Genomic DNA, 27,340 nt, shown 5'->3' on the forward strand with positions numbered 1-27,340 from the left:
CTCTCTTGAAGAATGTTCAACAAGCTTGGATTTCAGAAGATGGTCTGAAGGAAAAAGAAAATAAACCAACGGCATTGTTGATATAGTTAATCTGCAGAAAATTATACAGTAGTTTTATAATTTTAAGCTTGATTTCAGTGCTGTCATAATAATCAGATCAAGAGATCTAATTATTTGGAAGTCACTGGCAAATTGTTGATTTTTATTTGCATTTTCTATGAGTATTACTCTGTTTTCAATATTGTATAATTTGCTTCTCCACATTACAGCTGTGGTGCACACACTGGTGACTGTACAGAAAAATAACTTGATAATCACATAACCCTTCAATAAAGTATGAGAATCTGACTAAATTCTGTAGGCTTTTAAAACAGGTAATACAATAACAACAAAAAGAATCCTGTGGCAGTTGAAGATTTGCTGTGGTGATCATCTCTAACAGTAGAGTTAGAGATGCCTTTGGCTCTGCCTTTTCTTTGCTGTCAGAGTGAGGGGGAAAGAATGATTTTATAGAGTGTTCCTCTATCTTAAGCTACATTACCACATATTTTTGATGGTAGCATAAAACCAGAGGGTGGCAAGAAAGAAAAGATTTCTGATTCATACGTAAGAAACCCGCCCCCCCCCCTTAATATTTGTTTACTCAATAGACCCAAGTGACAAGCTTTTAAATTGCTCATTAAATAAATGCCACTATGTAGGCATAGTTCATGCAGGCATATTCATTGACATCTGCTATTTAAATAATTTTGAAAAGACCTTGCATTTTTGCCCATATTTGTTGTAAATTCTCCATGAATGAGATTTTTATAAATCCCATTCTGCATAAAATCTGTGTATTGTGTCAGGGCATGAAAATGGTTTCAGTTTATGCACCAGAGGCCTGTTAGGCCTCCTCTTCGGCAGAAACTCAGATTACCTGGTCAACCTCAGTCCAGTGGCCCATGGAGCCTGGACTTTCTTGGAATTTTAGGAGACATCTGGGATGATAGATGCAGCCTGAAAAGGACAGTAGGTTATGGGACATGCATTATTGTGTGTCAGTAGTTCTTTCAGCATCCCATGACAGAGAGGTATATCTGGTGCCAGTGATGCCAATCCAGCAGGAGCAGGACCTGACACTTTCATAGATTTCCTCCTCTCTGGATGCTTTATTGATGCCTTAAGATTTAGCTTTCATATTTTCCAGATTCTTTACTGCCTTAGTATGTAACTCTGAATTTCATATAGAGTGCTAGCAAGTTCTCTTCACAATTCAGTTAGGCAAAACAATCCTTTTCCAGCCTGAGAACCAAGGACACCCTTGCAGCTTCAGGCCCAAAAAATATAAGCAACAGTGAATTAAGGAGAGCAATTTGGAAGGATGGGACTTCATAACCTGAATCTGTAATTGGACAATTAACCCCAGTATTAAATTGACCAAAACTTATAAAAGTGTGAAAACCCATGACTCAGGGTCCATCTTGGGTGTAGCCATGGTCAGGCTCTTGTACTGCCCAAGGTGTATCCTTTGAAGGCCTTTTAATAAATACTTTATTCCTTTAACACGGTCTACCCTCTGTTCTAGGTAGCCTCTCAAGGCATCATTATTGCATCAGGGGTTTGTGATTATATGGTAATTTTTAAGTAATAATGTATAGTGAAAATCAAAATCTCTATGATATTTCAATTAAAATAGCCGATCTTAAATAAAAAAGGTGCAAATATTACTGTCACAATTCTTGGGTTTTTTTCTCTTTAACATTTTAACAGAAATACCATGTCTACTGGAGTCATAATGGTTTATTGAAAAGAGTTCAAGGGCAGATTTGCGTGGTGTGGGTACAGTTTGGAGGCTGCAGTGTAACTAGTCAGTATGATGAGGGGCTGAGCAAAGTATGAGCTAACCACTGAAAATGAGCCTTGTCAGGTGAATCACACTCCTGTCAGGAGACCAGTGGCACAGGCCAAGAGGAGCAACAGCATGCAGGCACCAGGCCAGCATGGAGGGATTTTTGTGCTGTGGCATCAGTTAGGTCAATTAAGCAAACAACAATTTTAGAAAGATAGAATCTACAGAAAATATGGGTAGCTGAGGCTTCAAGAAAAATGGAATAACATTTCCTGGCTTACCCAGGAAATGACGTCATGCCATTGAAAGTCTTTAAATAGGAATTATAGATGGAACAAAGGTATGCCTGCAGGAAGACCAGTTTTTTAAAATTGGTTAGTTTGTTTTCTAAAAAGCCATGTATAAGTTCTGAGAGTGTAACAATTGTTTTTCTCCTCAGGGTATGGGAAGATTGCCCCAAGAACTGTTGGTGGCAAGGTTTTCTGCATCTTGTATGCCCTATTTGGGATTCCACTGTTTGGCTTCTTGCTGGCTGGGATTGGAGACCAACTTGGAACCATCTTTGGGAAGAGTATTGCAAGGGTGGAAACGGTTTTCAGAGTAAGTTCACAGACAGTTTTCTGCTTGTGTTGTATAGCTTGCTCTTAATTTTGTTGCTATTACCTGCAGCATTTTTTACATGTTGGACACCATGAAACATGTTGAGATGATAGTTGACATCTGTAAGGATCTCTGTAGTCAGTGGAGAGAAACAGACTTCTCTAGATGATGATGCAGGGGTTATAGGTCAGACTCTGAATCTCCTTATTGAGGGTGTTGCTGGGGAATGTATCTCCTAAGCTAGTTTCCTTACAAGGAATTGTTGTAATACAGTCTTCAAAACACTGTAAGTGCTTTAGATACATACATCTATTCACTGAAAATGGAAAGAAGTTAATTGTTCCCTCAAGGAACAGGGATGTGGTCCTGACTGTGTTACTGATACAGCCAAAAAGAAAAGCAGGAAAGCAGGAAAGCGGGGTTGCTGTTGTGAATGTAAACCTGGGAAGAGAGATGGTTGAGTGTTATGCCTTCACTGCAGGGCAACAGATGTGTTGGTGTAGATCTGCAGCTCTGCCACAAAAACTGCTGTAATGCCACTGGCTGAAATCATGATCATTCTCTGCCCTGCCTACCAGGAAGACATCCTACCCTAAATTTTTGTGTAGACCTCCTCATGTATAATTTCCCTTTATTTTGCCAGTACCCTCTGGTTTGAAGTCTGAATTGCTGTAAGCAGTTCTTTTGCAAGCAGTGCCACAGACCTGGCAAATGCTTTTTTGCTAACTTGCTAATGGTTCACTTCAGGGATTCTCTCTTTGAGGCAGAACTTCTAGAGGTGACCTGTGTGATATTTCCCTTGGAAGTGGCATAATTGAAGGTAAGTCTTTCCAGGGATGGAGTGGATGAAAAGCTGCCCAAGCTGGTTAGTTTAATAGACATCTATTTCTAAAACATTCCCACAGATGAGAGCAAATTGGTTGTAACTGTTTTTGGAAGGAAGTAATTAAGTATTAGACTGAAGAATGAGCACTTTCCATTTTGATTAAATGACTTTTAGGTGTCCCAGACCAGACATAAATAGTGTATCAGAACAGTGACTAGTGATTATCGGTGAGTAAGCATGTACATGCCTGTCTGGAGAGCACTTCAAAAGGCTTATATTTTCATTTAATGAAAAGAATCTTATTGAAAAGTGTCTCAGTTCAGTTTGGTGAAAGCACAACTAAGATCCCTAATTTATTTTTTGTCTACCTTTTTATTACACCTGCTTAACTTCAGTGGAATCTCTGAACATTCCAGCCTGCTTCTGCCCAAGAAAAATGACAATCTTTAAGTCATGATATGGATTGAGAGTCAGAAAATCTTTGATTAATTGTCAGCTGAGTGTTGTATTTCTGAGTGACATGGAAAAGACATTAAACTGTTGGGATGATAGTTTATGATTAAAATAACCAGAGAATCACAAAATAACTGGGGCTGGAAGGGATGTCTTGAGATCATCTAGTCCAGCCTCCCTGCTAAAGCATAATCCATACTCAAAGTATTTTAAGATTCACAGATGAGTGCTGATAGTTATGTTTCATCCAGAGTATAGCCATTTGGCACATAATGTGAGTTCTTTTGGTATTCAAAGTATTCCTTAATTTTCTTGAGTCAATGCAGTTGCTTGTTGCTTATAGCCATACAAAGTATTTGTTTTCCTCCTTGGTATTTTGTCAGCTTCAAAGAAATTTGGAGATTGTGGTCTTCTTGTTTAGCCAAGATGTGTGTTTATTCCTTTTATTTTGATTGTCATAAATCCATTACATTCCATTACATCTATTATTTTGTGATTTGGTGAACAGGGCTATACATAATTTCCTTCATTACTCTTACTAATGAGTTTCAGCTATTTCAAATATTTCTGATGGAGTTTAGAATTTACATGCATCTTAGTAAATAGTCTTAATACCAGTAGTTTCATTTCAGGTGATTATTTAACATTTGGCATATGCAGAATATAATAATCATTATAATTTTAGTAATTGTTTACTTTATTATCACATTATTAGGCTTCATAAATGTTTGTACCTAATCAGATGAAACCTCAAGTAGAGTAAGAGTTCTTGATTTAATGCTGAGCACGGAGCAAATTTTAACTCAATGTGTAACTCTTGTTTCTTATTTTGTAACTGTCTCCTTAATGAACTGAAATTCAGCATGTTTGTGGGTGTAAAACACCATTATCACCTGTAAAGAGAGGACATAAAAATTAGGAGACTAGTCATTCAAGAAACTAAAAGGAGAAAATATAGGCTAAAAAGACACTGAAAAACATAATAACGTGTGCCTGACAAATCTTCTGGGAGTAGCTGAGAAGTCACTGAGTGCATCAGTGCTCTAGAGAGAGTACAAACTATCTATCTGTATTATTTGGCCTCACAGGCAATTTGGGACAGTCCAGTTTCTTGTGGAAAGAATGGGAAGAAACTTAGCATGTGTATAATGCATCAAATTTCCATGTTCATATGCCTTAGCACTCTGCTTCTGTATGTATCCAGTTGCCTCTGTTTATGCCCTTCACTCTTAGGAATGTTGCAGGGCTGGTGTCAGGGCAGTGAGAGTTCTGGAAATCCTTGCAACTATGTCATTGCCTGAACAGGTTGAAGGGACTTGAGGGCAACTTGATCCTGCATTGTGGTTAGGATCATTTTTGAAGCTAGGTAGGATGCAGGATGCACACACCGGCATGTGGGAAGGAGAAGAAGAATTTTCTGTTGTCACTGCAGTCCTTTCACCACAAGCATTTCCTTAACAGGTCTCTTGCTCCATCCAGCAGTGTATCTATGAGCATGGAGCCCATGCCACACTAGGGACAGCTTGCCTCTGGCATTCCTCAGCATATCTGGAAAGATGAAAGGAGGATTTCTCCCAGAGGACTTGTGCTAGTGCATTTCTGCTGCCTCTGACATGACCTGTGCAGAGCTCCACCAACCTTACCTTAATTAACACCACAAATTAGACCTTAAGAATCCCACATTTAGCTCCTGCAGTAATCAGCATTCTGTTGGAATTTTAAGAACAATTTGAACTACATAGATTGAGAAACAGATTTGCTCTCATCCAGTACACACTACCCCAACAGTATTGACAGAATATTTCAGCAGAGGAGCTGGGCACATGCCACCACTCATCTTCTAATCCAAAATGTTACCATTATTTCAGTGTGTAATTAGCCAGGAAAACAACTACTCATTTATGAGTAGGTAGGGCTGGAGGTACTTCATTGCAAAATAATACTTTGTAAAAAATAGAATTTTTCCTGTACCATTTTAGGAAACGGAGGCACTGGCAGGATGATGCTATCTCAAACACCATGCATTGAATACTTAATGCCATCTGTCCTACTGGAATGGTTATATTTGGTGCAAGTAAATAAGCATCAACCAGGTCAGAGATGTAAACCAAAGCTTCCCCCACAAAAGCCCTGTCTTCTCAGCTCCTGGTTATTTCTGTATGTTCCATATTCAATAATCTAGGGCAAAACCTGGGTCCCAGTCTGTTTTTACATGCATGCAACTGTGATTCCCCAGAAAATGAATATGTACAAGGCCAGACACAACAGAAATGAAATATGCATTTCAAGGTGACATAATGCCATAAAAGTAGTATTTTTATCTTTCACAGGTTGTTCATAAGATCCCTCATGTATGTATGTTTCTATAATAAACAGTAGAACAAAGCCCCATTCTCTTGGCATGCTCTGTACACACAGTCTGCAAGCATCTAAAGATAGAAAGCACTCCATAGGCAGAGTACACTGTCACAGAATGCAGCAGCTGCCATTATCATGAGTTAAATATAGGCCAATTCAGATCATCTTTTTTCAAACCTTGAATGAGTGTTTAGTCTCACCAGAATTAGATGGGTTTAGCATAACCTGAATGATCTTCACTTATCTTGCAGTTTAGTACAGATGCAGGAATTCAGCCGGGGCACAATGAGTTTCTGAGAGCACTCCAGGATTTTCTGGCTTCTGAGGTGAGGCCACTGTGAGCAGTTCCTGGGCTTGGTTGCTGTTTCACTCCTCTGGTTTCCAGCAGGACACAGAGGACAGGTCTGGCAACACAGCTGGTAGACTGTGAATTGCAGTACCAGGATGTGAGCAAGCAGCCAGAGACATGAGTGGTGGCAAGGCTGCACCACTGAAAACACACTGCTTTGTGCAGAAAGGCAATGCCTCTGCAAGCACCTTGTGCCTCACTGAACCAGGGACTTGTCAGAACACACACTTCTGCTGCTTCACTTTCAGGTTTTCAGCTCAGGGAACAGGTTTTGCTCTAGTTTTCAGAGACATGCTATGAAAGTGATCTACACTTAATATTTTTCTGAAAGATAACAGTACACATCACCTAACCTTGGTATTGTCCTAGGAAAAGTACCTCTTAATTGGCAGATAGAGATGGGGCCAGGGTAGTCACATTGAATGGGTGGAAAGATTTCTTTTAGCACCTGTCAAAGCTCTACCTTTCCTAAACTTTATTGTTTGTCTTTCTGAATACATCTGATCAACTCTAGCTACTCTTTCACTTAAAGATTCAAGTTCTTTTTAGAGATTTTTGGCTTCTCTGATGTCTTACTGCAAAAGTGACAGGAATTCCTTCCCTGAAAGTGAATGGAAAACACGATCTGGGGAAAAAACTTAGTATAAGACAGTAACTGTGTAGAGGAGGAGCACTTAAAAATGCAGCCTTTTTTCATAGTCTCCCCTCTGTTCATGGATTTGCTCTGTTCAAGACAATCTCTTTTATTTTGTTTAATTACATAATGTTATGAGCCAGCATCAGTGTGTTATTACATCAGCTACTAAAAAATCACATATTAATACTTTTATCTTTTATTTTTTTAAGATAGTGTTATTCACTGCTATTTTCTGTAAGGAAAAAGGTAAAATTAAAAAAAGATATATTCACATAAGTTCTACAGAGTAACTATCTGATGCAGTGATCTATCTGCCATCTGCTGGCATCCTGTCTCTGAACAGAGCTGTCAGGACAGGGTGTGAAATCCAACCTCCTGTTGCACATTCACATTATTATTCAAAAATTATACAAGGTTTATGAGCTGAAAGTTCAGGGTTCAGACCTCAGCCTAGCAATTTGCTGAGTCATTTCCACCAAAAAAAAGGCAAAGAAATATAACAAATCAGTGATTAGAAAGGTGATTTACAAACTCAGAACAAATGCATGTAAACAATCTCAGCTCATGATCTGTTCTTTTGCCTGTCACACCTTAAAGGTCCTTCTAAGAGTCACATTTCCCTGAGCAGGGTTAACATAGGGGTGCTTGAAGGCTTGATGGTGAGGGTTGTCACTGCATTACAGGTGGTGACTCCTCATCAAGAAGAGACAAATTTGTCTCTGAATTCTATTTTAGGTTAAACCACTGTCTTCCATACGTTGGGTTTATTCTTTAGATCACTTACCCCTTCCATTATATCCGAGCTGCAGAAAAGTATTTTTTTCTGCACAGACCTAAGATAGTAAGCTAGTACTAAAAAATCAATTAGAACATCTATGGATCCCAGGTTTTGATATTTTAGGCCATCTAACTGGGTATTTAATTTAGTTAGTGATGCTTACATCTATTCCATTTCAAGGAATGCAACTTAAGCGTAGCAGACATTTTGCTAATTTTGTTCTTATCCTCTGGTCTTTGATGGTGAGTATGTTATACCAGGAATGGCAAGATCAGATCCATTCAGGTACAGGGAAGCTATGTGAAATAATCTTTATTAACCCATTTTTGCACTCTCTGGGTGGGGGGATATAGGTGTAACTCAGACATGAGTTGAAGGAGGGAAGGGAGGAGCAACACATTACAAATTCAGCCTCTAAAATTGCTGAAGTCTATGCCATCAGCTGCTGTCCTTTGTCTGCTCCAGTGTTTAAGGAAAGCCTGTGTATATATGGATTCTTCTTATTCAATTTGGTTTTTTGCTTCTTTTTTTTTCCCTTGGGCTGAATACAGCTCAGCCATAACAGAGGTTTAGGATCATAATTTTTATTTTTGTAATAAGCAACATGCATAAATTAGTGGGTCCACATCAGAAATCCCTCTGTGTGCTTTCTAATGAGAGGAAGAAGATGGAAAAAGACATATAAAGCCTAGAAAATGTCTGAGCCAGTGTTTCTGTATTTTCTTGACGCAGTACTCCCATTATAACTGCAGCAAGGTCCATGCAGAGATTTACAAAAATGACATTAGTGAAAGCTACTGCTCTGTGAGAAGCTTGTTGCATATTCCATCTGGGTCTAGACAAACACCCTACAGAAATGTGGTTTTATGGGGAAAAAAGATGTTAAAAATAACATGAATCCCTCCTTACTCTGCCCTGTGTCTTGTATGAGTTCAGGATTGTGTCTCCCAAGCCTAATAATAAATGTGACTGCTTACAGCTTTTAATATCTGTCTCTCCTCTGGTACTGACTACAGTTAAAAAGCAGAGGATGGATTCTGCACCTTCTTGTGCAGCCATAGCAGCATTCTTTATAAAACATGAGGACTAAAATAACAGTGGGGCACCAAGAGGTTAGAATGTATGGGAAGCCCATATCTGGTAGAATGGTTCAACCCCCTTTTTATAACCCGTGGAGATGTCTGAAATGTCATCTATATTTTAATAGATATTATAATTCTGCTGCTTGTTTTCAAGGAGTGTTGTCTTCTTCACTGATGTGGTTAGTAGGTCCTGGCTGGCAGCAAGCACCCATGCAGCTCTTTGCTCACTTGCCTACAATGATGGAGAGAACATGGGAAGAACAATGGAATGTTCTCTAAATAACCTCATGGGTCAAAATAAAGACATCAAAGTCACCTACCATGTACTGTACTCTCACAGGCAAAACAGCCTTGATGGTTGGACTTTAAATTAATTTATTGACAATTAGCATAAAAATATTAATTACTGAGTTGAGTGTTTGGAAACAAAATCCCCACAAACATTCAAAATGCCTTTCTTCCCCATTTTTCAAGCTCAGCTTCACTCCAGACACCTCTCCTCCACCCATGTTGTTACTGTGGAGCAGCAGCAGTTGGAGCAGCAGCAAATGGCACAGGGGTTGGGGTCAGAGCACAGTGGTTTCTCTGCTGTTCTGAACTCTTTTCCTCTGTTCCTTTGCTGGTCCTCCATGGGCTGCAGACCCTGCAGTACTGGCATTGTCATGGAGAAGCTCCCACTCACGTGACCTTGTTATTCCCTTGTTCTCTCCTCTTTCCCTTGTCTTCTGCCTGTCCAGCCTTCCTGCCCTTTCTTAAACACACTTTCCCAGAGGTGCCACCATGTCATCTCAGTGGCTCAGCTGTGCCCTGAGGTGGGCCTGTTGGAGCTGACAGGAACCAGCAGTGTCAGAGAACAGAGAAGAACAAAATATTGTTATATTTTTCTTAGGTGCTATGTCCAAGTCAATGATATTTAAAATACATTTCATTTCAGTCTCATTTTGAACATGAAGGAGCTCGGACAAGTTACAATGAAATCCACAGTGACTGTTACAGGCAGCAAAGAGGTTGATGTGACCAAATCACTCATGACCAAGCCAGTGCTGTGCCAGTCTTTCCATATAGCCTGTTGAGAAGGGCATCACACCTTACTGTGTGTGCCAGGCTCTGGACCAGGACTGGCTTGCATTTGGCTGAGCTGAAAGACAAACAGTGTGAACTATGACTGCCTGCACCATGCACAATAGCTTTGCAAACATATTTTGACTAAGGACATATCAAATGTTTGTGAGCTGATATATGTGATATTCTGGTTTATGGCTTTGGTACAAAGACTGTCATTCCTAGTGTTAAAATATTTTGGTCTAGAGAAAGTGATTTAGAAGACAAGCTGTTTAATTAGTGCATGGGCAGAGACAATCTGTTCTCAGAATAGTTGGCAGCATGGGGAAGGGCAAAAAGTTAAGAGTAAGTGAAGGGAACAAAAGAAATACTAAAGAAATGTGTTTTGTTTGAAATGTGTTTTCTCTGCTCCAAAATACAGAGCCTTTTGGAGAGATGAGGACAGCATTTTCCATGCAGGTATATTACATTATCTCTAAAAATCTGCCATTGGTCATCTAGCAAAAAAGGTAGCCAGCTTGCCTGGAGCCTTGGGGAGATTTGTCAGGAATTCAGAAAAGGAAAAGTTTGGAAGACAGAAAAACCATCTGAGCTCACTGTGAAGCAGCAAATGTTCCAGTGCTATTTTTAGTTTAGTAGTACTGTATAGTGGGGGAGCTTTCTATGAAATGACAGGTGACACTACAGAATCTTGGAATAAGCTTATATGAAATATGCTGTCCATGGAAATATATATATGCTCCACATATTTACCATTTAGTCTAGTCTGATAAATGACTGTAGCTTCTTTTGATCCCCAACTTCATGCCTCCTCCTCCTTTTTCATAGGAATATATATCAACTGTGTGGTCTCAGTTTGCAAACTTAAAAACACTGTTTGGTGCTTTTATTGTCAACCCTCAGGTCAGAAAAATTGTACCTCAGTAGTTCACCTGAAGAAAGCAGAAAGTATAAAATAATCCACTACGCTGGCTTTGATCTATTGGGCCAGAGAGAGAAAAAAAGTAAAAAAACTCCAGGTTTATTTTAACTCCTGAAATTATTAGGTAAGACCAAAACTACTAAAACCCCTGTATATATAATACAAAATGAGGAAAAAGTGAAGCTGCAGTTATTGATGGAAAAGATGGATAACTAAATTCCACTGATAAGGGTGTGTTCATTGCTCTGTCTGTCCTTACCCCTGTTGGCACTAGAGCAGATTGACAGGAGGTTGTTTGAATTCATGTAAGCAAGTAATGTATGTAAAGTAATTCATGTAAGCATCAGTAATGTTTGGCCAGTTTAGCACTTAGCAACCTCAAGAATAAAATCAGCACTGTCAGTGGAAAATGGGAATGACCCTGATGGGTGCACAGAAAATTCTCAGTTCTTAGATACTTAGATTACTTTGATGTTTTTCAGGTTAGTTCTGGGTGGATTTAAATTGGTCTCATTAGCCGGCACTAATTTATTTATATTTGAGGAATGTCTTACAAATCATCTGCTTCATCACTGTGGAAGGAACTTGTGGGTAAACAAACTTGAAAAGAAAGAGTGGAAACCATCTCTTTTAAAGGTGTTTTAATTTTACTTAAACAGCTATAAGATTAGCTACCTTTCTTGGAGGAAGAGGTTTGTTGTTTTTCCTTTTGACACCTATAAAAAATTCTCTATTTATGTCACAAATATGGGTTCAGATGATTTCTTAGCCTGGCAGAAGTTGCTCAGCTATTTGACAATGTTTCGCTCCAAGCTGAAAATACTGTTTAAAAGAGAAATTTGCGTGAACTTATTCAGACTTCTAAACCCCTATGTTATATAATGTGATTATTTATTTATTTATTGTAATAATGACTTGGTGTAACACTGCAGTGGATTGAATTTTGTAGTGTGTCATTATTACAATGTACATATTTCATTAGTCAGTACAATTATGCCTTAGCATTTTTATTCATCTGTAGCAGTTAGACTCTACTGTGAATTTCCTCTGATCACAAGCCTAACTGTAAAAAGACCCTCCTTTTCATGTCAGTCCTGCATTTCATGTGTTATTGTTCATTAAGTAATTCTTTTTCTGAGTCCTGCTTTTGTATTCTTTTCAGCAGCTCTAAAAATGCTGTGCCAGATTCACCATTGCTTTCTACCTTCATTTGTACCCTCAGCTGCTCTGCTTTTGTGTCAGTGACAAAGGTGCACGATAACCATGAGTCAGGCCTTTTACAGACCCTTTCATTAACATTGTTACCATTTTTACTTAAAAAAAACAAAAACCTTTGGCTGAGTTTATTGCTCACAGACAAGGGGATGTCCTGAACATTTGTTACTCTTTGAAGGCCATTCTTTTCATTCCTGCCTCTCTCATGAGACAATTCTGACACATACTGAAATGCATTTTAATTTTTGCTGTGTGGGGATTGGAGGAAGAATTATTTTGCACTACTTTGATGCCAGGCAGCTCCAAAATACTTTTTGTTCAAGGATGTCCAAGAGGCACTTGTCTCCTAACTTCCACAAGGCAAGGTTTCTGACATTTCATTTTTACATATCAGGAATCTGAAGCATTTAGTAGAAGTAAACAAGTCACCTTGGTCAAACTAGAAATTAAACCTCAATTTGGTTAAACCCTTATTCGCAATGAAAAAAGGCAGGGGTGCCAATGTAGGACACTATGTAACACCCATGTGATCTGTTCTTTTCCTTTCACTGCTCATTGAATAAATCTGAAATCCTGCCATTGTGAAGGTGTGTCCATACCTCTTAAAGAAGATAGATTGTCCTTTGGTATTTTAGCAAAATACTCAAAATGGCTCTTTGGAAAAAGAGGCGATAAGGAATGAATTCAGATTTTATATTTTTTTGTTGCTTTTCCTCTTGGTACTTGGCACTTTCTTCCATGTCTTATATTTGGCATTATATTGCTAATCTTATTGAACTATTTCTATTCATCCAGACACAGAAAATAAACACATACCCAAATGAAATATTAAGCATAGGGATCATAATAAACAGTTTCAGAACTAAAAGTATGAAATATATTTATGCTACCTGGTTCTGAATGCATCCCAGATCAGAGGAGTACTTAACGAGGGTCTGACACTGCATCTCTAAAATAAATGCTCCCATTTTAGGGTAGCGCAGTATTGCTCACGAGCTGGTTAGATATTAACCAGTTCAGGCAATATCCCTTCTGTATATTACAAAGATAACTTCTGAGATCTTATTTCCTGTCTAGGCAGTGCCTTAATCTGAAATGAAATCTCATTCCTGGGTTAAGGGAGAGGCTTGATTTGAAAAACTAATTTGGAAATATGACTTACAGTGACCTCCACATTGCTTTTTCAGAATAAATAGAGAATTTACACTACCACTGAAATGAATCCACAGTAATGTTTCTAGTAATTTACAGGCTTCTCATGAAACTTTATTGGGTGCTGAGATTATTCACAGCAGAGAAAATCTGAAATAAATCTGCCAGAGTCAATTGTGTTAATCCAGGCTTGCATCAATATTAATAGAAACAAAATCTAAGTATATATTAAATAAATTGAGAGTTTATATGATTTAGGAGTGTAAAATATTACAACTACACTGGTTATATTTGAATTCAGTTTATAGAAGCCAGTAACACATACTCTTTGTTCAAGAGCTTTCCAGTGTGGATTTACATAGGTAATTTTATCTCAGGCTGTTTGGTATTTGACATAAATCCTTTTTTTCTGGAGTAAACCAATAATACAGTTTTCTATTTTTGAAAAGGCGATTTGACCTTCATATTTGTGAATGAAAGCTGGAAAACCTGAGTCTAGAAAACCCAAAGCATGAATTATTTCTACATAAAATTGCACCTTTTCAGTGAGGGAAAAGGGGTTTATTTTCATTTTAACCTTGGTCCTGTTTGTTGAATGCTTGGTGCTGGTGAGGCAATGTGGGTGTACACATACTTGTATGGAGGTGTGAATGTGCACTTTTTCTTAGGCATTGAACCTGATATGGAGCATATTGATGCCTTTCTGAAGCTCAGGAATGTTTTTCCAGGTGGTGTTTGTGGTAGATTAGTCACTTCCTAGTGCATAGAAATTGGGAACCATGATAAACTGGGGCCAGACATGGGGCTTTACTGTTACCTGGACAGGACTCTCTCTAACAGGGAGAGAGGGTTGTATTCCCAACAAGCTCACAAAAGGCAGAAAGAGACATACCAGGTGACACCAGCATAATCAGTGTGTCATTCACAAAGAAAACCGTTCCAGAAATCCACTCAAAAAATTTTTTTTCCTGTTATTTCCTTTTTCTAGAATAAGCAAGTGAGTCAAACAAAGATCCGGGTGATCTCCACCATCGCATTCATCCTGGCAGGCTGCATTGTCTTTGTGACCATTCCTGCAGTTATCTTCAAACACATCGAGGGATGGACAGCCTTGGAGTCCATTTACTTTGTAGTTGTCACTCTGACCACTATTGGCTTCGGTGACTTTGTAGCAGGTGAGCAGCTTTGAGCCAAGATGCTCTGCACAAGGGCCTTGGCTCTTAGAATTTGCTTTCTGGTGTGGAGAGGAGGCTCTTCACCATGTGTTATGTTCCAGTGAAATCATGCCAGGTGTTTCTGTTGGGATTACTGGGCAGTACAACACCAGGCTGATTTAAGGTCCAGGTGCCTTGCCATGTGTAGATTGTGAGCCTTTGGCAGTGGAGATAACGGGAGCCTGGAAAGTCCTGATTATCCTTTATCATGCCATGAATTATGCAAAAGTAAAATTACTTTCCCATTGAATTAAAGATTTGTATTAGTCCATTAGCGCTCAGTCTGAGGCTGACTGCAGGAGCAAGCAGCCCAGATGATGAATGGAGGAAGCTTTTACAAGGGACAACTGAGCCATAGGTCTGTAGAATTCTCTGGTCAGATGCAGTAGTGGGCTGCTACTACAGGAGCTGCAGCATTTCAAAACCTGCATTCTGTTTCCTAACCTTGGCAGAAATTTTGACATTGCAGTTGACCTGCTAAGGAAAACTCTTGTAGGAGAGAAGGACTAATGGGGTATGTATCTCAATACTTGGGGGAGACTCTCCAAGATTAATACAGTGCAAGCAGGAACTATAAATGTCTACCCATATACAATTTCCAAAGAGGGAATTGAGATAGCTGGCTGGAGAGATAAGAGAGACATTTTTTTCACACAACTGCTTTGCTAACAAAAAGGTGTTAAAATAAGTGAATTTTTTTCCCATCAGTGCATGACCTCTACTCCTCATTCCTGTCAGTGGTCCTAATTAAAGGTATTAAGTTGCCTGTGTTACAAACAGTCAGGATGTGCTTCTTAGTCCCTATAAACAGAATGAGTTAAAAACATCAAATAAAACTACAAAATTTTCTTTGTTGAAGGACAGTAGACAAGTCTTTTTCATAGAGAATACTCTAATCTTCCCTTTTTTATGACATACTGGCATAGAAGACATGAATTATTGAGGGAAAAAAGTCACTGAACAAAGAAAGACCCAGATATAAAAAAGAAAGTTTTAGAACCATTCAGTTACAGAAATGATTGTGTGAGCTTTGCCCATTTTAACCACTTAGATGTGTAAAGGAATTAACTGATATTCTTTGAGGTATCACAGTATGAAATAAAAATAATTTACAATATTTTTCTTAATAATACAATATTTCAGTATTGGTTAATAATGTGATAGTAAAAAAAAAGCTCTGAATAATAAATTGTTCTATATGCACATGATTAGGAGAACATAATCCACAGCTGGGTGGCTACTAACAAGCATGATTTTCCAAAACTCTTATGGAAGACCCTGAATAAGAAAACTTCAGAGGCGTTTTCATTATAAGAGTTTAAGGCAGGTGATCACTAGGAGATTTGGGGTTTATTGCTGGTTTTGAGAGAGATTTTCTGCCCCTTTTATTTTCTGTCACTTTAATCTTTCAGTATCTTTGTTCCTTCAACAGCAAATAAAAAATACTCTACCTTGATGGTTAAAACAGTGTCAATGGAGCTATGCTGGCTTATTCCCCTAGAACAAATCCCAGCTCTTGGGAAACTGGGAGGTTTTTGTACTACAGTTGGAAATAAAATTGTGCATGGAGCCTGAAAAAACACAGTGTCTGATAGGCTGAAAAAAGTGGTCTCATGCTTTCTCAGTCACCTGATTACTCTGCAAGATAGATCCAGACAATCTGTTTCCTAGTGAGTTCCTCAGGGACATGTATGATCAGAAGAGGCTTCTTGTACCATAGCAACAGCAGTCCCTACCTCCCATTGTTTCAGACTCTTAAAGACTGGAAAAAAAGAGTGTGATTCATGCAGTCTATGGGGAGAGATTAACATCAAAACCAATGTTTGGGTCCCTGCCAAGTCTCAAATGTCTGACCTTCTATGGGGTGTTCAAACATTGTAACTACACTCATATTGAGCCTTGATAAAATAAAAGAGTCACAGAAATGTCTCAGATTTCAAAAAGCCAAAGGGGAAATGTTGAACTGTGTTGTCTGGTGATTTTAGCAGGGAAAACCCCTAAAATTTCTCTGCAGTCATACAGAGGAAATATGCAGACCTCTGCGTGAGTCTCCTGGTAGGCTTGCTCTTTGGGCAGGGATTTACACAGGTACCCCCAGGGGGATGTTCACTTGCATTGAGGGACATAGCAGTGCCCATGGGGCTCTGCAGACTCTTTCCTGCTGACTCTCTTCCACTCAGGGCTGTGCTTGCCTCTCACTGGCTCATTCTTGCAGTGCACATAGCACTGTGATGGGACTGAGAGTTGCAAAAGTGTGGTTGCTTTCTTTTGTAAAAATTTCAGTATTTTACTCTATAGCAGGCAGCAACCTGGCCCCTACTGCACTTATTTGGGAGTCTTCATAGTCCATGAGGTTTGCCAAATGTCTCACTTCTTGTTTTGCCAGCTCACCCAGAGACTTGCATGAAGAACAAGATAGTATATTTGTTGCTTGGTTTGATCCATATCTCCTATGAAGTTACTGTCCAGAGAATGCATCCCTCTGAATGATTCCCAAGACTGTACAGCCTTATTTTCAGGGCTAATGCATGGTTGGCTTCCTGTCAGATACCCTGATTTGGAAGAAAAGGCTACATTTCTTTATTCTGCACACAGATCTCTCAATCCTGTAGCTAAACCCAAATAGTCTCAAAACTCTAAAGGGCTTGATCTGTAAATTTTCTTCACTGTGAGGCTGCAAGCAGTTCGGAATAAGGAAGACCAGCTATTAAATTTTTTTCTTGGACAGATGTTTGGGCTGTTGCAAGTACTATCCAAGTAGAATTTCAGAGCTGCTTCAGCCTATGAGCAGTATAATGGAAAGTATTTATTGAGTGCTCTGGCAGATCACATAGCACCAGAACAATAGGTGATTTTGAAGACTTAAATTAAAACAGACTGGGTTCCTCCCATCTGACAGGCTTTTTGTCTTATTATCAGAACTACAGTACTGTTGACAAGAGTTAGGAAATACTTTTAGGCATTTTTCAGAATTGCAGATATTTTGTAATGATGTTGGCACCTCATGATTTGTAAGCATAATTATATGCTTATTTCAGGAGGAGATGCTGACATCACATACATGGAGTGGTATAAACCCTTAGTGTGGTTCTGGATCCTTGTTGGCCTTGCCTACTTTGCTGCCGTTCTGAGTATGATTGGAGACTGGTTAAGAGTCCTGTCCAAGAAGACACAAGAAGAGGTATGATCAGTAATTTCTCAGCAGTTTGTCATTTTACAAGAGAGATTAAAGGGCCTGATTCCTGCTTGTCTGAATAAGGATGCTGCTCTTCATGACCAGGGCTAAATATGCCCTGTGGTTTACTGTCTGCCTTTGGTATAAAGTTAACTCTGATCTTTAGCTCCTTCACAAAGGAAGAGAAAAAAGCCATGGAAGCAACCAAGGCTGTTACACCTCTATCAGTACTCAAAAATACACAGAACACATCAGTAGGATTGCAATTATGGAATGAGACACCAGCCTTCACTCTGAAACTAGTTATGAAATCGTACTAAAAATTTAAGTGTCCTCACCTTAAAAATTAGGAGATTTTCCTGTCTTTTCCTATGCCAGGGAATGTGGTTCTGAATAGAAGTTTACATTCATGTCCCTTACTGTGTACTCTGTTTTTAAAAGTTGAAGAAACTGAGTAGTCAGCATCAAGGAGAGCATGATTAAATTCACTCAGAACATGCCCTCCCTGATTCAAAGAAGATGCTGCTCTGGTTCCTATTTTTCTATTTTTCTCTTTCTATTTTCCATACTTATTTGAGTGTGGATATTTTCCACACTCAAATAAGTGTGGAAACTAAAAAGGCAATTGCCATGCCTCTAGAGCTGAAGCCTGTGGTGGAGGATGTTAGTAATTTAATTTCAAATTTTAAGGCAACCCTGCTTTTCTAGGAAAGTTTACCTGGCAGGATTAACCAAATAGCAAAATTTGGCAGGGGGACAGTGCTGTTTCTAATTTTTGTAGGCATCTGCACCACCCAAGGCCTGGTGCATCCCCCATGTATCTCCATTAATACAGGGGACTGCAGAGAGCGTGGCTGTTCTGCTGATCATCAGGCACCCACAGGGAGGAATCTGGTCTCCCACACAGATGCCTTCTGCCACAGTGCTAAATGGACACCTGCACATCTGGCCTGCAGAAAAAAAGATGACTCCTTGTGGGCTATTGGATGCAAAAACTTGAGTTCAGGCTGCAGCAGCACAAACAACTCATTGACCGTGGTGGGCTCCTGCAGACACTGTACTCCTAAATCTGTTCTTTAGCTGAACTTTGAGAAAGGCTTGTTTTAACTGAAATATTGCTTGGTCATTTTTCTTGATTTTTCTCATTTTGGAAAGTATATTTATTGAATACCAACATTGCTTGGTGCTTTATTATTAGCCATTATTCCAGCCTCCAGTGCAAAGGAGTAAAACAGAGAAAGACAGTAGGACATTCAAGGATATAGTCATAGTGCCCATACAGAATGTATATTGAAAACTCCTCCAGATGGTTTGACAGTGTGGTATTTGGACAGTTGTGCAATGGGAATCTCCATTAAAGACAGCTACATTTGTCCCTGAAAATGAACCCTAGACTGGGGGAGTCAGAGGGCCACTTGAAATTAGCTAATGGGTATTAAACATTAACTGCTCTGTGACCCTGTGGCTCTAAACAGAACCTTCAGTGGGACTAAATGTCTGCATCCGTGAGCAATACAGGAAAACACATTCCTGTACTGCTGCACTGGTTGTTGTGTTGTTCTGAAGTGTATTGGTTTAACTGTGTGTGATTAACTTTGCCCACTCTTGACCATCTACTGCTGACATTATAAGTCAGGAATTTCATTCTTAATCAAGGATGGATTAGTATGAACATGTCCCACCATGTAACACAGCTATAAAATGTATGGGGTGGCAAAGTCACACAGGCAGATGAGTTCTATGTCACATAAGCCATCAGCTGGTTTGTTTAGAGTTTGCCCAGTGTAAGCCCTTTACTACTGAAGTTTGGGACCAGATGGATGCAGTGGAGATGGGACCTCTTCCAAGTTTGATGCCAGAGAAGAAAGTGCTTGTGTTACTGTTACTGTTCTAAAGGAAAGATTTTTCTTTTTTTATTTTTAATTAATTTTTCTTTCCTCATGTTGTGAAGGTTGGAGAAATAAAAGCCCACGCAGCAGAGTGGAAAGCAAACGTGACGGCCGAGTTCAGGGAGACGCGGCGGCGGCTCAGCGTGGAGATCCATGACAAGCTGCAGCGGGCAGCCACCATCCGGAGCATGGAGCGCCGGCGCCTGGGCCTGGAGCAGCGGGCCCACTCCTTGGACATGCTCTCTCCAGAGAAACGCTCTGTCTTTGCTACCTTGGAGACAGGACGCTTCAAGGCCTCCTCTCAGGAAAGCATCAACAACAGGCCCAACAACCTGCGCCTGAAAGGGTCAGATAAGCTCAACAAGCACGGGCAGGGGGCATCTGAGGACAACATCATCAACAAATTTGGCTCGTCCGCTAAGATGACCAAAAGGAAAAACAAAGACGTCAAAAAGACCATGCCTGAGGATATGCATAAAATTTATGAGACCTTCAGAAACTATTCTGATAGAATACTGGATGAAGAAAAAAAGGAAGAGGAGACAGAGAAGATGTGTAATTCCAAGAATACTTCTAGCACTGCAGTTCTGACCAACTCTATCCAGCAGCACTCAGACCTGGAAAATGGAGTGATTCCCAATGAAGCCAAAGAAATGAAGCAGAAAAACAAAGTGTTACTTTAAGACAGAAGTTAAATGTTAAAAGATGTTTGACTTGAATTAACAATGTTGGTGTTTTTATATACGTATATATTGAGACACGTGCCTTATACAGACTCCTTATTCAGTCTGAATTATATAGCATCCAAGAATATTTCACTGTGCCATAAAGACTCAAGCTTGCTCTGCCAAAACAAATCAGGAACACAGCACTGCAGAATGGCAACAGAAAGCTACGCACATGGAAATTTCAGCCTGTATAAGATTACCAGGGCAAGACACAAAGAAGGGCTTGGACCATGGCAGTATCACCAGAGGGCTCCTACCATGGTGTGATATTAGACAAAGGGCAGCTATGCAAGAAGGGCCTGTGAAAGGGATGAAAAACAGTGTATCTTTGTAATGGAGTATGCATCCATAAAGCCTTTCCCTGGTGATTAAAAAAAGGAGAAATGATTGGAGTGAACTAGACACTTTCAGTAAGGCTTAGTTTACGTTTTGGCACGTGATCCAAGCTAGATTTTTTTTTTTTTTTCCTATACTGGAGTCAGATGCATTACCTTTCTAAATGCCAAAAGAATGTCCATGGACACAGCTAGCAGCTGAGTGCTGGTTGGAAAATCAACATAGACATAAGTAAGGGTTGGATTGCTCTTTTCAGTAAAAAAAAAAAAAAAAAGAAAAAAAAGAAAAAGAAAAAATAAAACAAAAAAAACCTCTGTGGGTATTTATCTTAAGCAATGAAAAAAAACCATAAAAAAGAAAATAAACAAATGGATTTTTTTTTCTCATGTAGGAAAATTCAAAGTAAAGTCACAGCAAGAAAGTGCATATGAAGAAAATACAGCATTTCGTGTTATGTTCTTTAAAAGAAGAGAAACACCAATTTAATGATATTTGGCTAAAAGTATAAAACAGTGGGCCAAGTTTTTTTTTTTTTAAGAATTTCTCATTCACACCTTCCACCACTGAAAAAGCCCCTTCTATTTTAATGCTGTAAGACTATAAGGACAGAAGGGAAGCTGTAGCTTTTGCATGTCAGCAAACTGCTGTTCTCTAGCTAAATCTGAATTTTTAAAAATAGACATAAAAGCATATATGTGATTCAAATGAGGGCCAGAGCTACCATAGAATCTCAGGGCTCTCTGTTCCCTTTTGCTGGGTTTGGTTTAGACATAAGCTGCTGTCATAGTCTCAGAAAAAAAAGAAAAAAGAAAAAAAGAAAAAACAAAAAAGAAATTTAGGAAAAAAATATTGTGGTAATCTTTTAAGTGCTTATAGCTTTAAGTGCCATTAATGCTGTCATATTTTTTAACTTTTTAAACAAGTATTTTGAATTATTTGGTTCGTTTTCTTTCAAGTACAATCTTTGTTGGAAACTTGCTATCCCTTTTATAGATAAGAACTAAACATGAGCTCTCTGCATTTCTAGACTAAAGTGAAATGTAACTAAACTGTGGGCATTTTTAAAAATCCTTTGTGCTGTCTGGGCATATGAATATGAAAAATAGAATTGTGTTTTCAAAGAAAATGCTGCAAAATAATTAATGGGAATTGCAAACATACTAAATTTTTATAGTGTCAACCTGTGGGCTACTGGGTGGGCGATTGCAGATAGAAGATTATGCATGCTGGAAATGAGATACACATGATTGTACCAGCAATGTTTTTCCTGAGCTCTCACAAAATCCTAAATATTCTTGCAATTCAAACTGTAGGCTTATAGGTAAGGTAAGCATGGATGTTGATTGCAGAGACTCATGCAAGCTAGTCAAACATGCAGACATCCACAGGTCATGCAGACACAGACTTTTGGAATTGCATGCTGATGTCTACACACACACAACTGCATGTATGATTCTCTGATACTTTCTGAGATTTTATGCACAATAAGACAACTCAACATCAAACTGGCCACCAGAATTCAAGATTGCCATGGCTATGAACAGAAGCATGGCACTGTGTATGCAGATTTTGAGTATACATATTTGCCTATCTAATAACTCTGCTGAAATTGCAGGAGGGAGCCAAATTCCACTAGTGCAGAGGAGGAAAGAAGTTTTTAGTTTGTTGTGTCTGCTGGTTACTTCTCTTGAAATATCTTATCATATTTCTAATTTCGTTATCTGTCTGAAAATCAAGGAAGAAAAAGCAATGTTTGAAAAATTTCAACTCATTTGGGATTGCTCTAACTCAATATGATCCAAGAGAAATTGAATTCTGCTTACTTCACCAGTGAATCTCTGAAGGTGCAGGGCTGCGCTCTGGCTTCACCTTACCAGAGACAGGACAGTAAGCTCAGACCCTGGAGAAGGTTCCACTTAACTCAAGAGCTGCCATGGCTTCTGGAGACCTTTGTGCCAGACAGCCCTCTGCTTGCTTTCACACACACAGTGGCTGGTGACCATCCCAGGATCCCATGCTCCTCAAGCCCCAGGCAGACACCAGCAAGGTGCAGGTCTCCTCAAGCTCTGGAGCTCTTTAATCCACCTGTTACTGCTGGTTTTGGGCAGGCCTTGAGTTCCACATATGAGCAAATGTTCTGAAGTCTTATCCATGAGCATCACTAATTCTGTAGTGTCAGGATGGATGAAGCATATCTGGATATAGCAAGGCTGTTCAGATCTGGTGTTTTATTGGTAGGAGGTTAGGAGTGAAAGCTACAGTTTAGATTTGTGTTTGAATTTCAGAAAAGGTTCAGAAGTGCTAAGATGCACAATTCGGGTCTGAGAATTGCAGTAATTCCTTGTTACATCATTCTGTGCTTTGCATCTGTCAAGGATCTGGCACTAAAAACATCTCATCTGACTCTGAAAGCATGCAATCCATTCAGTTTTGCAAATAATTCTCCTTGGTTACCAAATGCCAAGATCAATATCATGCATGCAGTGTTATCTGTTCTTCAGATGAGTTCTCACAAGAAATGCTTGCCTGCAATAGAAGAGTTCTGCATAGTCACACAGACATCTGTAAGGATATGGGAGATGCACTTTCCATATATGAAATATAAAGTTTAGCCATTGCCAGGGCATTTCTTCTGATTAAGGTCAGGGAAAGTAAAGTTTGCCTTGTAGGAATTATCTGTGTGAACAGGGAATTGGACAACAGAAAAATCACAGAAAACAAATCGACATGGAAAAGTGAGGAGGCAAAATTTGTTGGGCAAACTCAGAACTGTTAGCTCTGATGTAAGAGAAAGACAATGACATCTTGGTATAGTTTTAATCTTAACTTTCTGAGTTGTCAATCTGTCCCCTGTCCATATTCTACGTGATGGTGTGTGTATATCATTCTAATTTCTGATTGGCCATGCCATGCAGGAGCCCCTGGCTGACATTTTATCAGCTGTTTCTTCAGCATCCCCTGGTTTGGGATATAATAGTTCAGGGACAAAAGGTGATGCTCAATAAACTCAGTGAGATACTGAGCAGAGCATTTGATGACCTTTTATATGAAAACAAAATGCTCTCTTTCATTCCTCTCCATTTCTATGTCTGTGAAACTTGCTGAGAAAGTTGCCAGGCTGTGACAGGAGTAAATATTTTCTGCTAGATGGTTGTCTATTAAATACCTCAATATACATAATTTTTATTATAATGTGGGAAGTGCAAATGGTGTATTTCATAGGGGGCCAGACAGAAACATCTGGACACCTAAGATGAGGCTAAATTGCTTTTACCCTTTTAAAGGGCATCCCTTGGTTTTAATTGTCTGCAACAACTTGAGAGAGAATCTCAGTTCACACATCAAGTGTTTTTATGGCTAAAATTCTCATCTTCTGGCATTTAGTAACACCTATAAAAAAACTTATGTTATTTCTAGTGAGGCTATTCCACCATTATAGAAATTTTTTAGCAAAAGTAGTCTGAACCACATCCAAAACTTCTTTCTCTAAATTAGTTTATTAGCTTATTTCCCAGCAGCCTGAAAATAAGGCTGGGTTACTGAAGAGTGAGTTACTGACTTTTTAACTCTCTGATCCTGCCCTGAGCATAACATGACTTAACATGGGAATTGGGACCTGAAAGAACAAGGAAACATGGATTTTCTGTAGCTGCAGCCCTCACACACAGAGGATGACTCAGCTGCTGCATCCCTGTAGCTTTCAGCTCTACAGTCCCACTTTCCACCTCTTTGTGCAGGAGAACTCTGCTACACCACTTTGGGGATCCTTCTGAACCATTAACCATCACAAGCATTGCTGAACTTGTGCAGCTACTGGTTTTCAAAAGATTCGTAATTTCATTACCACTTAATAGGGAACATTATTTCTAATAAATTCTAGAAATAATAGTAAATAAAATACAATAATCCCCCCTCACCAGTGATTTATATTCATGGAACCTGATTTGGATTGTGGCCATGAAATTATAAATCACTCGAGCCTCTGCTGCCTGGCTTTAGGATGTTGCTAGTACCAGTCTGCTTCCTCCAAAGCCATTAATGGACTATGCCAGAGACATTCTGTAAAAATCTCTAACCCATAATAAATGAAATTATGTCTGAGTTCAGGTTATTAAAACCTTGTCCTTAAAAGCCCTTCATTGAAGTATTTGTATTTATGCTGTACATGGGCTGTTTATTTGCCAGCTTTGGTTTTCTCAGGGGTTTATTTGTGTTGTCAGGTTGCATGATGTCTGCTACTCTCACTTATCCCATCGTTCACTAGAAATAAATTACAGGTAAAGACCAAGCATCATGTTATGTTGTGTACTAACCTAGAGCAGGAAGTCTCCTACTGAACAGATATGAATTTGAAAGGTGACTGTTTCAGTCTTTCCTGTACATGTACTTGTTCTGAGCTATATTTTGTCTAATCTAGGCCAAAATCTGACCCTGTACATCTCTGCAGTAAAAAGAAGCTACCTTGTTATTTTTAAGCTTTTTATAGCAAAGGCCTGATGTTATAATTAATCTCTTCTGTGCAATTTATACTTACTGGAATGGCATTATATCAATACTAAACACAAATAAGCTGAGCTTCAGAAGCAGTTCCCTAGGCATTTAAATATCAATGAAAACACAAGGCAAATCGACACAAATCTGTGGAACTCAAAAAAAGGCTTGTAGATTAATGTATGAAACTGGTTGGCTAAAATGTATCACCAAAATAGTAGATCTGAAAATTCCTTTGGGTTGCTGAAATTTTCCCAAGGTCCCCATATCCTTTACTATCAGTAACAGTTACTGTCCTTAATACCATTGTTAAACTGGACTGTGTTTTTTCCTTCTGCCACTGCAGTTCATAACATTGTTAGTCTCTGTTGACTTGTGCTGTTGAAGTCATGGAGGAAGCAGTTGCAAAAGCCAATTTGGAGTTGTCCTGGTGTAGCCAGTGCATAATCTGTGAGCTGGATCATGCTGGGATGGGAAGGTCACCCTAAAGGCAAGCCTTATTCACCCCACTGGTGAGTTCTTAGGAGCCAGCTGAAGAATGGCCCCATGCTGGTACCCATCTCGTGGCTCACATAACTGGCTCTTGCACACAGGTTTATAGGTGATGCCTCCTCGCTCCATGCAGGTGGATGCAAACCTCTTGTGCTCCCTCCTCTCTGGTTGCAGGTCATATCTGAGCTAGGTCTCATCAGCAGGAAATGACAGGGCTGCTGCTTTGGGGGAAAGTGGACATTTCTACAGCATTTATCCTTTTGAGGCAAAGAGGATCTGCTTTCCCTTGCTGATCTTCAGAGCAAAGCAAAGGCAGGTGATACTTGGCATGTGAGAATACTTTTGTCTCCCAAATACATTCTATCCCCAAAGTGAGAGCTGGATGCTCTCAAGAGGAAAGCTTATGGTGCATGCTGTGAGATGTAAGCTGAACATACCAGTTTTCAGTCTGGTACTATTTTTCAAACCACCTTTCAAACTATTTAGCAGTTTCTCAGATCCTGGATTCATATAGTAAGTTTAATTAGAAAAAAAGCAGATTTTGTGTCTAGATCATATCTCCCCAACAATTTAAATTTATTCAGGGCAGCATATCAATGTAGTTTTAGAGTGATTCTTTTCCAAGTTCTAATAGAACTTGATCTAGATCTTGGACAGTACTGAGAAACCACTATTAGTCATTTTCAGCTTTGTATTTAAAAAAAGAAGTTTCTTAAAATTTGGGGAAACATTTTTTTGGGATGCTGTTCTAAAATTTTTTCCTGATCAACTTCAAATTGTATTATAAACAATCAGTAAAACCACTTGCAAGGGTATTTTATCTACTTTCTCGTCTCTGTCCCTCTTTCACTCTTTCTGTAAGATTCAATGGTGCTTTAGGAAGGCAATCTCAGAAAAATGAAAATTTCAGAAATGTCATTACCAGAGTGCAGAGCAGAATGTGCTTGTACCAACTTGATAAGTTTTGCTGCTATTGTCTTTATTTTATGATGTAATGTTTTGAAAGATTAAAAAAAATTGCAACAAAGACCATCCAGATGAAAACATTTTCCTTGTTGTTTTTTTTTTCTTCTCTTTCTGTTGTCTTATCATCCAGCAATGGGAGAGGAACCGTAATAAATCTCCTCTTTTGTGTATGTCTAGAAAACAGTGCATGCTGGTAATATCACTTTTGCTGGAAATGTGAGCTTGTGTTTGCCCCTTCTACCTTTTCTCTTTGGTTGATGATCCAGATTCCCATATTTCCAGGGTGTCTAATTTGGGAAGCCATGGTGCTGGACTGGTTTCAAAAGAGAGACACAGATTTCCAGCCATACTTCTGTTCATACTTAGCCATTTCTGCATTTAGTGACCAGTCAATAGGGAAGCATGAATCAGAACTTTGAGGAGGCTCTGTCACTCTTTCCTAGTTTCTTTACATAGAAACTATTTGCTAGAATGACTGGAAGAAGAAGTTATGGATGGAGAAATGAGGTGAAGCTTTTTGACGTTGGGAAGCACAGACAAGGTTGGAGTTGTCTTTTACTGTGAATTCTTTTGTCTTCTTGTGGCTTTTTTAATGTCTGTGTTGACTATTTTCGATGTTGGGCCTCAGATTCCCTCACTGTCTTGTTTTTCCTTTAGCTTGGGAAATTGCAACACAGGCCAGTCCACTCAGAGGGTGCAAACTCTTGAGCTATGGTTCCTTTTGTCAGCATATTGGGGTGATAAAAATTTCCAGTAATCATGGTTCATAGTTCTGCATAGTGTG

The 27,340-nt window shown here is 39.2% G+C and overlaps 1 protein-coding gene across 1 annotated transcript in view; it reads left to right on the forward strand.

Annotated features, from left to right (window-relative positions):
* KCNK10 (potassium two pore domain channel subfamily K member 10) overlaps positions 1-26,636 on the forward strand; it is a 56,679-nt gene extending 30,043 nt beyond the window's left edge. The window contains exons 4-7 of the mRNA XM_071426670.1: positions 2,271-2,431; positions 14,254-14,440; positions 17,518-17,660; positions 19,606-26,636. Of these exons, the coding sequence (XP_071282771.1) occupies positions 2,271-2,431; positions 14,254-14,440; positions 17,518-17,660; positions 19,606-20,226 (1,112 nt within the window). The 3' untranslated portion in view covers positions 20,227-26,636. The remainder of the gene's footprint in view (positions 1-2,270; positions 2,432-14,253; positions 14,441-17,517; positions 17,661-19,605) is intronic.
* Positions 26,637-27,340: the final 704 nt, after the last annotated feature.

Source organism: Agelaius tricolor, unplaced genomic scaffold (genome assembly GCF_023055355.1).
Source record: "Agelaius tricolor isolate 1412-34295 unplaced genomic scaffold, bAgeTri1.0.p SCAF_5, whole genome shotgun sequence".
Classification (NCBI taxonomy): domain Eukaryota; kingdom Metazoa; phylum Chordata; class Aves; order Passeriformes; family Icteridae; genus Agelaius; species Agelaius tricolor.